Source organism: Seriola aureovittata, chromosome 1, assembly GCF_021018895.1.
Source record: "Seriola aureovittata isolate HTS-2021-v1 ecotype China chromosome 1, ASM2101889v1, whole genome shotgun sequence".
In the NCBI taxonomy this organism is placed as follows: Eukaryota; Metazoa; Chordata; class Actinopteri; order Carangiformes; family Carangidae; genus Seriola; species Seriola aureovittata.
In genome coordinates, this window is record NC_079364.1 from 23730528 (window position 1) to 23746239 (window position 15712).

General features: G+C 39.8%; 1 protein-coding gene across 3 annotated transcripts in view; it reads left to right on the plus strand.

Annotated features, from left to right (window-relative positions):
- nptnb (neuroplastin b) overlaps positions 1-15712 on the plus strand; it is a 29746-nt gene that overhangs the window by 2243 nt on the left and 11791 nt on the right. For 2 of the 3 annotated variants that reach the window (XM_056371649.1, XM_056371640.1), the window contains exons 2-3: positions 9147-9494; positions 14254-14428. In XM_056371649.1, coding sequence (XP_056227624.1) covers positions 9147-9494; positions 14254-14428 — 523 coding nt within the window. The remainder of the gene's footprint in view (positions 1-9146; positions 9495-14253; positions 14429-15712) is intronic. The other variant, XM_056371658.1, reaches the window with a different exon arrangement.

Genomic DNA, 15712 nt, shown 5'->3' on the forward strand with positions numbered 1-15712 from the left:
CTAATATGCAAAGCACAGTGCATAGTTATTGAAATGTAGATGATACTACAAGAAATCACAAAATCAGCCTACATCTTCAGCTTGTGAGGAGATAAAAAAAGAAAACTTAAATGCCATAGGAATTATATAACAAAATATTATCCCTCGAATTCCTTTCTTTCTTCTTTTTTAATGTCTCAGAGGTGCTTAAAGTGTGTGCACACACAGTGAGGCGCTCTCTCAACTTGCTAGCTGGAAAAAATCAAATATCCAATAATCCCTCTATTGTATGATAATGTCCAAGCAAAGGCATTCCAAGCATTTCCTGTGGTCTCTGCTCTGTGTTAGCTCCCACTCACTGAGGCCCAGTTCACACCACAGAAACACACATACACACACACACAGACACACACACACACACACACACACACACACACACACACACACACACACACACACACCCTTGTTGTACTATATTCATAGGTACCCATTGCTAACATTATGCACTCCTTAGCTCCTTACAGTAACCTTAACCATCACAAATGGATGCCTAACCCCCTAACCTAAAACCAAGTCTTAACCTTCAAACAGCCATTTAAACATCTGGCGTCCAGTATTTTGGTTCCAAACAAAGTATAGTGGGCTTCCGGTTTTTGGACCCCACGAATATTGTAAATGTACACATATAGACTGTGTATATATTTGTGTGTATATATATATATACAGTATATATGCAGTCAGGGTTCAGTGAGATATCAGTGCATTGATATCTGTTGTATACTGTATGCAGAGATCCTAAATTCATAGCTAATATATAGATGCATTTCATTTCCAGTAAATAGACCCTACTTTTATTACAGGTTTGACCACAGCTGTATTAAGCTACAGTTAGTTTAACACTGAAGGTAATATTCTGACATTTACTCACATTTGCATGCATCCAAAAGCCATTTCATTTCTCTCTCACAGTTCAGATTAAGGGTAATCGGTGCATGGCTTCTTATGCAATCCTAGATTTTCCTGTGATATTACAGAGTTCAGGGAGTGACGTGGGGAGAATAATAATTATAAGTGCAAGAGACGATCTGGGAAGCAGAGGGAATTCATGCCATCACTCCCTCGCGTTTAGGGAAAAGTAGGTCTACTATAGGTGCCTAGTTTCTGCGACAGATATTTGGAGGACTGTAAATAGCATCCGTCCATTCTCCCTCGTTTCTATTTTTACCACCAAGCCACAGCACTGAGAACTGTGGCTTTAAGGTCCTTTTGTGAAAGTGAATCCATTAACTCTTAATGGACGGCCTCCTTGTGCACAGCTGCAAAGCCTTCTAAAGACTCGCTTAGGTGGCTGTGAACCATTTAAGCTGAGAGATGATGTGATCTTTATGCAAAGAATATAAAGGCTGTTGAGAAGGTGGCTGTGGCTGACCTGAAGAAGTGCCTCTGTGTCTTACATAATTTCCCAATACAAAGCATGTAGCCTGCTTCTGCTGCCAACTATGTTGCTGTATTATCACTGCTTTTGTGAGCCGAAACACACAGCTCATGTCAAGATAGCCTATAGAATCATGAGCTGATATAATGACTTTCATGTTAAAAATGAACCTTTTACGTTTGTTTTCTTTCATTTAACTGGTTCCTTATGACCACTAGGCACGCACAACAGCAAAGATTAGTTCCTCCAAAGGTTACACTATCGGAGTATAAAGACATGATGCAGAGAAAGCTATACATGTATTGCAATGTATGCTGCAGACCAACAGCATTTAACAGCTATGTACCATTCAATCAATAGACCAACATGATGCAGCAGCTTGTCTATTATCACATTACTGTCCCGGCTGTGGACAAAGTTACATTCGTGAGTCTGGAAAATATACTGTAGGACTCAAGCCAGCTCTTAAAATGAGTCATGCTTGTCCACTGTGAAATCTGATATGAACTGCACTGATTAGGAGCAGCATATAAAACACAATGCAGGGACATACTGATGCACAGCTGTAAGGTGAACAGTGTTTTTTTTGTTTTTTTTAAATAGTGATTTGTCAAGGGAAGGTTTTTGCTGAGCATGCATGCTGTGTTTTTTTTTTTTTCAGCCTCACCCTGCTTCACATTCATATAGTTACACTCAGCCGCAGCTGGAGGTTCCCCAATTTAGCCACAGCTCTGTACTACTGGCTGTTGTGTCGGAGCAAGGGCACAAGGGCAGCTCAGAGACAGAACACTCAAAGAGGTTATTTTCATTTAAACCTGGCCTTATTTCTCCCATCGGCCTGGGTATTTTAACAAGTGATGTAGCAGACACAAGGTTGCTTTCTTTTTTACCTACAGACTCTTGCCAGCTGATGTTCAGCAAAGCAGAGTCATTTAAGTTGACATATAATAATACTTGATAGTATAGATGTAGGAGATTGGGGAATACCATTAGTTGCCCATGAAGAAAACTATGGTTGGTGGTGGAAGACACTTTTGTGGAGGTGTGATTTTTCTAATTTTGGAATTTTCTTGTTATTTCAACGATGAAAATCAGTGTAACATGACGCGTCTATCTCCATGCTTCTCAGGTTTTACATCAAATCATTTGAATTCCCTTGTTTTGACCTCTGAAAGAGAACTAGCAAGTGTTTGCTGGTTGTGATTAGAGGATGGGATTAGCGAATTTCTACCCAGAACAGGGGTTATTGGGGTTTAAATCTTATTAATCTGTTTCTTCTCTTCTATGATCTGAGTGACAGACTCCTGTATTATTAGTAAGATTGAAATGGTCGGCCCAAATGTCATATTTTTTCTCTTGAAATTCAGATTTGCAAAGAACGGCAATCTTTTGTCACGTTGCTCAACCACAGTGACATCACATAAGGCAGATCAATGATGTGATAAAGTCAGTGAGGAAAATTCTAACTGCTTTGTCGTGTGGTGAGAGCCGCCTTGTATACATCATCACAGCCATACTTTTTTTCCTGTATATTCCTGTACATTTGCTTGTAGAGACTTGACACTTGGTTGATGCTGGTAACTCAGCATGGTAAACATTTAGAAGAATGTACTATATTTATTTACTAATATCATTGTGTGTAAGTGGTTTTGGTTATTCATTTGTGAGCACTGCATATTTCGGCTGCCTAACAGCAACCATTTTAATACAAGAATCTATCAAACTTACAAACCGAAAGTCTTGTTTGGCCTCTGGGTTTGATTTTCCAGCAACAAAGAATGAGAATGGCAATGTTTCACTCAACAGCCAGTGCTTAAACCTGTAAAAAAACAGCCCCTCTCTACACAGGTTAAACAGTACAGTTTTGGTGATGACCCTTGTCAAACATGGAGACAATGAATAGAAACCACTGGATGTTTGTTAGGTGAGACAATCATTTAAAAACTTAGACTTAAAGATTGTAGAATGTAAAGAAATGGTTGGCAGTAATATAAAGAGCATGTGATTTATAGTGAATGGGCTATAGCACAAAAAATCACCAATGTGGCCCTTTAAATTGAATGTTTTTGACACACTATGTATGAGGAGAAGTTAGATTAAGGCAGTGTCAAAGCGTGTTATCCACCCTCTGGTAGATTAAAAAGTAGAGAGAGGGTGTAGACAAATTTTAAAGATATTATGGCCAATTGAGACTCACACATGCATTGTCACCTAAACCTAATCTGACCGTTTGTCAGGACTGTGTGGGTGTGTGCACACTATGCTTGACTGACAGCTCCCTGACTCACCGTATTTGTTTTGTGGCACCTGTCGGTGCAGGCCAAGCTACACCTTTATGATTCTTTCTGGGTATTCAGTGACCTTGACACACCCCCAGGATAGTTCTGCCCAACTTCAACACAAAATTAGGTCTAATGTGGACATGATCAGAATTTAGATTTCACCAAAATCCGCCACTAAATTAGATCCTAATCCCTTGGTTTTCTTTGAGTAAATCAAAGAAAATGTTACTCAGTAGTAACAATTTACCTTGCAAATTACAATGTAGTAGGTGATCTTGCAACATGATAGACAACAGGGAGTGAAAGATACTAAAATCTAAATGATAGGCGCAATTGTAATCTTTTGTGTCCTACAAATGACCTGTAAAGGCACACATCTTTCTCAGTCGCAGTAACATGTACAACGAAGATGCATCCACACCCACAACCTCAAACACACACACACATACACACACACACAAACACAAACACACAAACACAAACACACAAACACACTGCCTAGCACATAACCAGTTCAGCGGCCCCAGGGGGTTTCCTACTCGCTGCTTTCTCTGTCTGTGTTGTGCGACTGCGGACAGGGATCCAGGTTGTAGGCAGGCAGCTGACTCACTCTCAGGCTGCATGGTGGTGGTGTGTGGCGAGCTGTCAGTCCTCAGGGGAGCTCTCCTCTCTACCTACATCACTGGAGTAGGTAGGCTGTAATGACTGTGACTTCCATGCAGCCTTGGACAGAGCTTGTCACAGAAGACTACGGGTTATTTTGTGATACTATTGTGCACATGTCAACCTGGGACTGGGAGTAAAGTGAGGCAAAGCGTGCAAGTCAGACATGGCACTGTGAAGGACTTAATTCATTTGTCTTGAATAATTTCTGTTAAACCATCCACTCATATAAACACTTGTTCAAACAGGGAGAAACATCATGTCTCCTCCTGCAGTGAAACTCTCATTTGTTTCAACTATCCTGTAATATTCTTTTAAGAATACCACATTTAATAATATATAATAATACCACCCACCAATTTACAGTGACACTAACCAGCAAGAAAACCCCACCACAGCAATGTCTGCTTACTTAATACTTTAGTTTGTGTTTCATCCGTGTCGGTACAAGCATTATGTTGGTCTTACAAATAATGCTTGTGACATTACAATACACAGCAACCAGCAGCCACTCGGAGGTATTAGCTGAAACAACATCCCTATGTTAACTCTGCAAGCATTAGCAATCAGCCCCGTCCAGCAACTGAGCAAATGTCAATACACCACTGGCCATATAAGTATCACCGTAAAGGAGAAAACTACTCATGATCCAGATCTACCTTTAAAGCCTATAGACGGCAAGTGTCTGATACTAAAAGATAGATTTTGGGTGTAAACAGTGGACAGAAGCCTGATCGACAGAGCTTTAAGGTCATAGTTTCACTTACTAAAGCTCAAATGAAGCTTTTAGTCTACATATGAAAACTGCCATCACCAGCATTTAGGATTTCAAACAGACCAATCTACTTGTTTTTAGACCTACTGTATTTTTTGTTATGTACAGTATGTTCTTTCTCAAACTGTGTGTTAGAGAGCTTTTTTATGTCCTATATTTATTCGCATACATGTCCGTTTTAACTGTTTGCTAACGCTGATAGTGACTTTGTCATGCACTGGAAGTTCACCCTGTTTCTTTCCTCTGCTGTCCATACTGTGAATTTGGAGGAATTACATAACATGCCATAACATCATTAAATTGACCGGAAAACTATTTGTTTTCTGTAATTTTCCTTCACACGTTTTCCAGTTTCTGATGTCAATGCACAATAAATAGAAAGCATCAGCTTTTTTCTTTTTTTTGCATTTGTTCAGAACAAACTGAACTAAAATCAACACATCTGCCCTTCAGTCGACCGCCTCCCTGCTCATTTGCATAAAGATGAACTCTGCTCATCTTTCCTCTACTGTTGTAGTTGCTGAGATATTTCTACTGTCCACAGTCTTTGTCACTTCTTGTCTCCCAGCTTGCATTTGAAATGAATGAGTACCGGCTGGCTGCTTTGTGTTTTGTTTTCACTGCCAGTGTAAGCTCCTTGTTTAAACAACATGAAAATTGGTCTGCTCATTGGCCGAGTGTTGTCTGTAGTTTGTTCTGTGCGTATTTCTCCTCAGAGCCTCCCTGAGCCTGAATTTAAATGAAGTCATCTGTTCCTTTTTCTGATTTAATTTGCCATCACCTTGGAGGACATTCATTACTTTTTTTAAGCAGATACTATACTGTGATTATGAGCTCTTATGCATGGCTGACAATGGTTATCTATGCCATGTGGTAAGCCAATTTACTGTCATATCCATAATAATAGTAGAGAATGCCAGAGTAAATGTTCTGTCAAATTGAAATATTGCTTTCAAAGTGTAGGCGGATAGGCTTGGATTCACCCTCTGGGATTATGTGGTGAGCTTGATAGGCCCAGATGTTTCCAGAGAAAGGAAACAAATGCTAATTACTCTGCATATCTCTAGGCATTGCACATAGAAACACAAGTTGGAAGCACCTAATATCCTCAGACACATCTCCCAATAGGAAGACTGCAATTTTTTTTGCTAAATTCTGTTCATAATCTCACTCTCCTATCGTCTAATTTATTTTCGTTTGGCTGTGAGTCACAAACTGGTGTTGGGCAACAGACTTGTTACCATGGCACTAACTAGAATCCATGCATTGTCAAGTATGTCAAATATTTTGGCTGTATTTTGACAGCCTGTTGGAGTCCAGTGCAATGAGAATAATGTTCTCAAGCTTTGCAAACATTGTGCAATACCGCATTGTGGAAAATGACCAAAATAAACCATGTAAACCTTGGGAGTGGTATTTATTTTCACTTGGCAAATAAACCTTCAATAAATTTATTTAAATAAAATGTACCTGGTTTCAGTGTGGGAGTGAGCTGAATACTGCAGTTGCTGACACTCCTTCCTCTGGCTTCTACAGGCTTATCTGTTCATGTGCCTATGATGCATTACTTTGAGCAGGGCAGACAGATCTGGGAGGCCCTGTAAGCTGTTGTAGTTAGACACAACACTCAAGAGACCACAGGCTCTTTGTTCCCATTTCCTCTACAACAATTCAGGGCAGAGTTAAGGCAGTGTATTTTTTCTGATTTATTTAAGCACATGTGGTTTACAGCTGACAGGCTGCAGGGGCTGCAGAGAACAGTGTCTGTGGTCCAGGTGATTTGTCATTAGATGAGGTTCATTAAGGCTGGCAGTGTATTGTTGGGCTAACTACTGATGTGGAACAGGGTCATGAATCAGGCACAGACGCAGCATGGTGCACTCACAGTTGTGATAATAAAGCCTATGGATCCCATTTCATTTTGAATTCCACTATGTTTCATATTTTAAATGCGTTTCCTGCTTCACATGCAAGTGAGGTAGTCCGGCAGTGTCAGAAAAAATGGGGGCTGTTTGTCTGACTCCATAACCTTAAATGCCACTGACGAGATGTATTGGGGATATTGGTGCATATTTCGGTTCCATGTGTTACTTATATGAAGCAAATTTTGCTTTAAAAGCCCAAATCAACTGTGTGATTCCAAACTGTCAGTTCATTCAGGGTTTTATGCAGAAGCTGGTTGAACTATCCTGTTCCACTCTGACCAGATGTGAGTTTTGAAAACCTGCTCTTAAATTCCAGCTTATCCAAAATGAAAGCTGGTTGACCTAATTTATGGTGTTACCAGCAATAGCTGATATGGACGAAAAGAGATCAGGTTTATACATATATACTTACAGTTATGTCTGTTTGTGATGATTTCTGTGAATTGCTTTTAATGGGCATTTACAGCTTTATTTAAATGTATTAGTTTTTGTGCAAGTATAATATTATAATGACAAATAACTATACAGACTTTTAAAACAGATCTGAGCATTTTCATTCTGTGTTTTAAAATAGGTATTATTGTTATTATTATTATTATTATTATTATTATTTAGCATTCTAGAATATCATTTGCAAGAAAACAGTGATGCAAGAAGGCCATGCGTTTGAATCTGAGTCTGCATGAGTTTCCTTCAGGAACTCCTCCCAGTTTCCTCCCACAGTCCATTGACATGCAGATTATTATGAACTGGTGACAGTAAATTGCCCGTAGGTATGAATGTGAGTGTAAATATGGTTGTCCATCTGGATGTGTTAGCCCTGTGACAGACTGGCGGCATGTCCAGGATGTACTTGTCTTGGCCCCAAAGGGGTGATGTAATAGATGAGACTGGAACTGTGACTTGTGGATTCGAAGTTTCGAGTTTATTTGCAAAAAAAAATCGAACAGACCGGAGCAAGACTATTTATACCATCACACTCAACGACAGATTTCCACTGCACTTTCTCAAGAGATGTGGGGGGAATCAGTATTCCTGATATGCACACCTTTCTGACACATTATGGGATTTTCCAAACCAAAAACAAACTCCCCTTGACCTAACTTTCAAGATTTTATTGATGAGACATTGTTCTAACTAACAACACTTACTAACATCTCTGGTGGAGGTAATAACCTGATAGTTTAGATGCCCGGAGACGCTCGCTGTACCCAGGACGCACATTATCATAGCTTTCCATTTCAGCAGGTTTAATAACTCTTAAATAACATTCATTCCTCTGATAGAGTGGTGTCAATGAGACTTAAGGTCAAGGGGGAAATTTCTAAGCCGCTGATTTTGATGAGTCTCATGATTTTTTTTATGTAGTCTTCTTTTTCAGCACTGACAAATGTGTGGTACATTCGTGAGGACTTTTCATTTCAATGGGGTCAAGTAAGAGTGGTGCCACTGATTGTTGCATCACAGTGAATGTAGGAAAGGGTTGGGTGATTGCTCATCTTGACAAGGCTCTCTGATAAACAAACCTTTAAGGAACTGGCTGAGACTGATCAAACTCAGTGAGGATGCTCAGATAGATCTCTCCTTCACTGTCTATATATTGTAAGTGTTTTGTTCAATTTTAAGATTTATATGTACTGCATTCACTGTACTGTACTAATGTTTACACTGTTTGTTCAAGCATAATAACGTGAAAGTTTATTCCTCAAAAATCCTGGTACACTAACCATTATAAGATTACATGTGAGAAAGAAAGAGATAAAAGAAAAAGAAAATACACAAGATTCTAGCATGATTTGCTGGTACAGACTTGAGACTGGTTGACTATGACTTTGTTTGACAGTTGTAGGCCTCAGTGGGCCAGGGAACCTTGACGTTGAACGGACTGGTGTTAGACAATCATCAATCTTTTCTTTTTCACCTATCAATGATTTTAAGCTTGCTTCTTTTTCCTTTGGCTTTAATCATCCTCTATTTTGTTTAAATTTGTTTCCTTCTCCATCCCTTGACCTTTCCACATCTTCCTATTTCTCTAACCCTCTTCTGCCCTTTCCTTCCTGCCACCCCGATGCGCTTTTCCTCTCCAGCTGGGTTTGTGAAGTCGCCCATGTCTGAGACTAAGCTTACGGGGGACACCTTTGAGCTGTACTGCGACGTGGTTGGTAACCCCACTCCAGAGATCCAGTGGTGGTATGCTGAGATCAACCGAGCCGACTCCTTCAAGCAGCTGTGGGACGGAGCCCGCAAGCGTCGGGTATCTATCAACACGGCCTACGGCACCAATGGGGTCAGTGTGCTCGGCATCACGCGCCTCACACTGGAGGACTCTGGGACCTATGAGTGCCGGGCCAGCAACGACCCCAGGCGCAATGACCTCCGACAAAACCCAGCCATCACCTGGATCCGTGCCCAGGCCACCATTTCGGTGCTACAGAGTGAGTGGTCTATGTCCCGTAGTACCTAGATGGTGAACGAACTACCCCTGTCCCAACCACTCCAACCCGTAAAAACCTCTCAAGAGCTCACCCTCACCACAGCGGTTACTGGCCAGGCAAAAATAAAACAAACAACGTTATTTATTCATGTTCCTTTTTTTAAGTTTCTTTTTATAGTAGTAAAATTAGAAAACAAAATTCTAATTGTCTAAATCCCTTATGCCAGTGGTTGCTTTTTCCTGTTTGGTTTTCATTAATATTACATTTTGTTCATTATGTTCTCTTCCACTGAAGTCAGTAAACCCCCTGTCTCTCCCAAAATCCCTTGAGCATCTTGTTGTAAATGACCACAAACCCAAGAACTTTACCCAGTCTCTATCTACATTTCCCTCTTTCCTCACACACCAGACCTTTGTTCTTACTGTCTCATGTGTCCTTTTGCAATATTCTGATCATTAACTTTTTCTCTATATCCTAATTTGATCCATTCCCTATTCCTGGATTTATTTGTGATACATACTCCCTCAACATTATTTTTTGTCCTTTGCGTTACGTGGATTGTTTTATTTACTTCAAAGCCCTGCCTGCTAAATGCAGCGGAAACCTAGTGGCGCTTTGAAGTAATGGTGCTTTTGATTTGGCTTTCTCACTCTGGGCGCAGTGTAAATGGGACTGTAAGAAGACACAAGGAGGGATCCGTTAAGGCGTAAAAGAGTGATTCCTGCTGTCAGCTGTTTCCTGATAAAAGCAAACATTTTCTGCTTTCAAATTTGTGTGTGGTAATCCAAATAAAGGATATGACCATGCGGGGGCCTTCGAGACAGAGATTTCACCTCTACAAAAGTCTCTCTGGACTTGCCTGTGCAATGTGTAACCTTGTGCCTTCTCAGCCATTAAGTGTGTGACTGTGAATCAGTAATGACATTATATCCTTTAACCCCTCTGCTCTATGCATACTAACATTCAAACAAACTGAATTTCAACTGGACTCTTCTAATCTGTGTATGCTTCAGTGCTTTGCCCACTGGAGCACAGGGAGATGTGGAATGTTGTTAGTCATAGTGAAGCTCTCTGAGAAGCTTAGAGGAGTCTGATTTTTGCTGGCTCTTCTGATTGGACTGACAAATTTTGACTTCTGGTGAGCGCTATTGGATTAGGTGTCGGGTTGATGAAATTTCAACTCTTATAAGAAGTGCAATAGACAGCAGCTGTTCACTTGTCTCATTTAGTTGTTCCCTACGTTCTCTCAAACCTGCAATTCAAATCATAACTACATATATTCTGTCATTACTGAGGAGTAAATGTTCTTTGCATATACATGTAATATCCAAGTTATTACATGTATATAACAGGCTATACATAATAGCCACTTGATATGAATGTATAGTTTGTAGCTGAGGAAACATGCTGAAGTCTGATTGTCTTGTTTTGGCCTCCTAGTTTTGCTTAATTTAGTTTGTGAATGTGAATTGCTCTAAATCAGTATTCCCCAAATCAGTATATGTATATATGTATATACAGTATTTCATTCCCATTACAAAGCTCTTTAATTGCTATTCTATTTGGAATTTGGATTTTGATTAAATGCAATTTTAATGTTGAATTTTCCAAAAACAACAACAACAACAACAAAAAAAAACCTCATGCATGCATGCATGGACAAAATCTACTGTCGATACCTCTTTTGAATGTATGCTTTCTATGTGTACTTAAAATATGTGTACTTAATCTGTCTTTTGAGTATGGAACTCTCAAAAAAAGTAGTGTTCCAGTTCAATGAATAGTTAGACATTTTGTAAATACACTTATTTGTTTGTTGTTTTTATTTTTTATTTTTTATGACAACAGTGATACCACTCTCTGGTCTAAATGGTAAAGATAAGTTACAGCTAATCGCTGAAATGGCCGCTAGCCTACCTCTGTCCAAAGGTAAAAAGTAGAGCAGCACATTTACAGCTCAGTAATCCATACGAAAACCGAAGTGCAAAAATGGCACTTTGTGGTTTTATTCTTGGCCGGGAGCAGTGATTGCCTAAAGCCAGGCTAGTTGATTTCCCTTGATTCCGGTCTTTATGCTAACCAAGGATGTGAGGCCACTGGCTGTAACTTAATGTTTACAGACATAAGAGTGGTATTGATCTTTTAATCCAACTCCATGAAAGAAAACAAATAAGCATATTTCTCAAAATGTTGTACTATTGCTTTAACAAAGAACATCAGCTGTCATCTGCTTTAATTTATGCCAGTTATGATTGATTCCAATGGTGACAAGTTTTCATGTCTGAAAAAAAAGCATGGATGTCTGTAGAGAGTTCTCCATCCACTCCTCCATCACTGTTGATTGTTACACCAAAATATGGTTAAATACACAGCTTCGGTGTCGTACATCCATTTCTACACCCTTCTTGAATTTCGTGACATTCCCATGGATGTGTGTTTAGCCATTTTTTGGTGAAATGGCTGTTTGGAACGTAACTCAACATACAAATGGACAGAGAAGTGAATGCTAAAAGTGGATTGTTGTGCAGGAATGGCTTGAGTGTTTGTGTGGATAATTCTCAGTTCTCTTTTGATTTCAGGGTTGAAAACTTTTCACCTTTGGAATTCCTCATGGCCCACATTAATTCAAGCTAAAAAACAGCTGGTGTCTTTGTGAAAAAGCAAACCTAAATTTTCAGCCACTTTTCAAGTGATGAGTGTCTCATACTCAAATACGTACACGTAACCTTTGCATGTAGTATCACTTTCACTAATTACACAGATCTCAGTGGATTTTGAGTACAGATATAATGTACGTTTAAAAGCCAAGCAGCTGTTTTGAAGTATGCACGTTTGTGAGACTTTGCTTTTTAAAACCCTCATAATGGTATGTGAATTTCTACTGTTATGTATTGCAAAGTAACACAAATGTGTGTTGTTTGAAATCAGACATGTATTGAAATGTATTGCATATTCTTATTAAGAATGACTGGCTCAAACCATTTAGCCCAACCACGTGCTCATGAGGCCCACTGTTGTCCCTGTGCCAGCACAGTCACTGGCACCTATCTCTGGAGTACACCTCTTCTATTGTAATGTGCTACAAATTGAGCCCTGCTTTGCCTTTTACAATGACATAATGCTCCCCTAAATATAGACCTTGCCAAGTTGGTTACTATGCCTCAGCTGTTTTGTGTAATTGATTTCATACATCTTGGCAAAATGTAACAGATGATGTAAAAAAGAAAACACATTTGTACTGATAATGCAATAATTAAAAAGAAAAATAATATCCCTCATTACGTAATATTTGTCAGTTAATTGGATAAAAATATGAATCAAAATGCAGCACTGTATTAGAGTACCAGCAAGAGGAAAGGGGGGAATCAGGTTTCCCTACATCTTGACTCATTTAGAGCAGCTTTTTATATTTCATTACATTCTGATATGGTGATGCATTATCCAGCAGTTACCACATTTTAAGTTGTGACAAGGTGTCCTACAAACAACCTTTTGGTTAAACTGCCTGTGGACCACTGTGCCGTGTTTGCTAAATGTTAATTTATGTACCTCATGTTGTGTGTGTTCGCATGTCTCAAAGATACTATTAATAGTACATGTGGTTCTGCTTGGTGGGGGAGAGAGAGATGTAAGGGGGGGAGGGGAGAGATATCCCCTTAGCTATTGAGTATACAGAATAGCAGGAAGAAGGTGCCATGAATGCTAATAGAAGTCACTTGCCAGTCTCAGTAGCCCTTCTTTCCCCCCTCTCCTCCTTTTTGCCTAGCTAGTGGCCTTGCAGCAGCAGCAGCCAGTAGTAGGATTATGATGCTTCTCCTCTCTGCTCCTCCCCTCGGGGGCTCCATCGTTGCCATGGTTGGCCCGCCCTGGAGGAGGAGGAGGAGGAGGAGGAGGGGCAGGGCAGAGGAGGCTTCCTGCTCACTACTCAAGGCAGAGCAAAGGGCACCTCGCTCTCAGATGACACCTCCTGCTTCCCTCAACGTCCTTGAGAAATGGATCCTGGTATTGTTTAGTAACCAGTGTGCTTAGCAGTTTAGAAGCTGAAGTAATTCAAGTAGTCATTCAGCAGTAATGTAAAAATGTCAAATGACTGTTCAGTTTTATATTAGTCTTTAGCCCAGATCTCCAAGCACATGGCACATTTTACCTCTCCACTATATTCTGATGACATTTACATGCAAGCTTAGGGTAAGGCATATTTAAGAACCCATCCAGTTTCCTCTTATTACAATGGAACATAAAAATTAGTGGCGTTATCAGCTACTGTGTATCTTCTACCTGTCAAATATCCTCCAGGAGTCTGCATGACTTTACAGCACATTAAGAGGGTTCAGAACGTCATTTATGAATGCAGTGCTGTGACCAAGAGATAGGTGTGAAATAGGTATAACCGATCAAATTAATATTTGATGCATCTTTTAATATCAGAGAAGTTATCAGAGATGTTATGCAAACAGCTCCTCTTATACACTTGTCATGTGTCATTCACATGCTCAACATCAACCAAAAATAATATTCAGTTATTACATTTTTACTCAAAAGATTAATGGTTGACACAAGACATTCCAGCTGTTTCATATACTTATGATGTATTATGTTTATTTGTTGTGTGCACTCTTGTCTTTACTTCATAGACACCCTCCTACACAGATCGAATAAAAACAGCATACAGCCTACAGCTACTACAGCATGGGAGGAAGCATTAAACCAGCATTGAGCCCCAGTTCTGTGATAAGGTTTGACTGTCTCTGTCTTCCAGAACCAAAGATCAGTGCCTCTGATCAGACCATCCTGTCAGCGGACTCCTCTAGCAAACCAGTTACCCTGCAGTGTAACCTCACCACTGCCCACACTCCTTACCGGGAAAGCTTCTGGATGAAGAATGGAAAGGAGATCAGCAATACAAGGACAGAGCAGAGGAACACAGTATACAGGTGACAAACAGCTTTGCCTCTGTGTAGTAAGTGAGATAATGCAGACAGTAAGTGCTACCAGCAATGGAAAGTGAATGAGAATTTATCTGAAAGTTTTTTTACTGTTAAATGAAAATGGCTATGCAAGCAATAAAACAAAACAAAACAATGCTGAGATAATCTTGCATAGTCATGTCTCGGTCTCAAACAGTGGAAGTCAGGAGAGATACTTGTCAGGAAATGCTGGAGAAGAAGAGCTTGCTGAGACGAAGACAGTGCACTGATTGGCTCTAAGTTTAAAATGGGAGTAACTCAGGTTTGCTTTTCTGCTTGGCTAACTAACTGTTGGTGCTTGCTTGTAAATGGGTCAGACCACAGAGTTGCAGACATTTTCTATTCTGTAATGAGCAGTTAGTGTGTATGGTTTGTGCATTTCCTACAGACATGGAGACAACAACTCACCAAAGCTTGATTGTTTGCCCAAGAAGTTACTGAGGCAATTAATACACATATTTATTTACCAGAAAAAATGCTTTGCTATTGAGTTGTGTTCTTTATCATGAAAAAGTGTCTTGATTGCAGGTACTTATAGCACCTTGATCTTGTGGCTGACAGTGTGCTGTTGATGGCTAAACAAATGACATGGTGCAACATTGGACTTCCATTTTACAGCACATTTCACTGCATTATGCTGCTAGGTTTACTAGCAAGCTGCTACAAAATGTCAGTACATTGTAATTCAGAATTTGAAGTGTATGGTTCATTGTTTATTTTTGCCTTAATCTGCAATATATTAAAATAGTCAAGAATAGTCAAAAGCCAGAGACTGTGAATAACCCTGCCAAATATGATACCCTCAGACTCTCTCAACATTATGTAGCATATTACTGCCTTAAATCAAATGTTTAACTATACCTATGCATCTAACTAGAAAAACTCTATTATAGCCTAAGGAACCAACTAGTTGTTAGTTCCTGCTGTCACACAATGTAACCATTGGAGCACAAAGCTTCTGTCGCCCCCGTAGACTTACCACAGACTCTCCCTAGCCACAAGATAAGACCAATTGGTCACTTCCTTGTCACATTACATCAGTGATACTCTGAAGATTACAGCTAAAATACCCGTGGTGCCCTTTCCTGCAGAATACAGAGCTGCTGTTCCATAATATAACAGCATAATGCCAACATGTTGTCTCCGATGGCCTTGGAGGCCCCTCAAGCTTTCACTACTGTAGTCCAAACTAATTACTAGAGTTTAACTGGAATTAGTTGACTTTATTTACTTGATTACTTGTAATAAAGT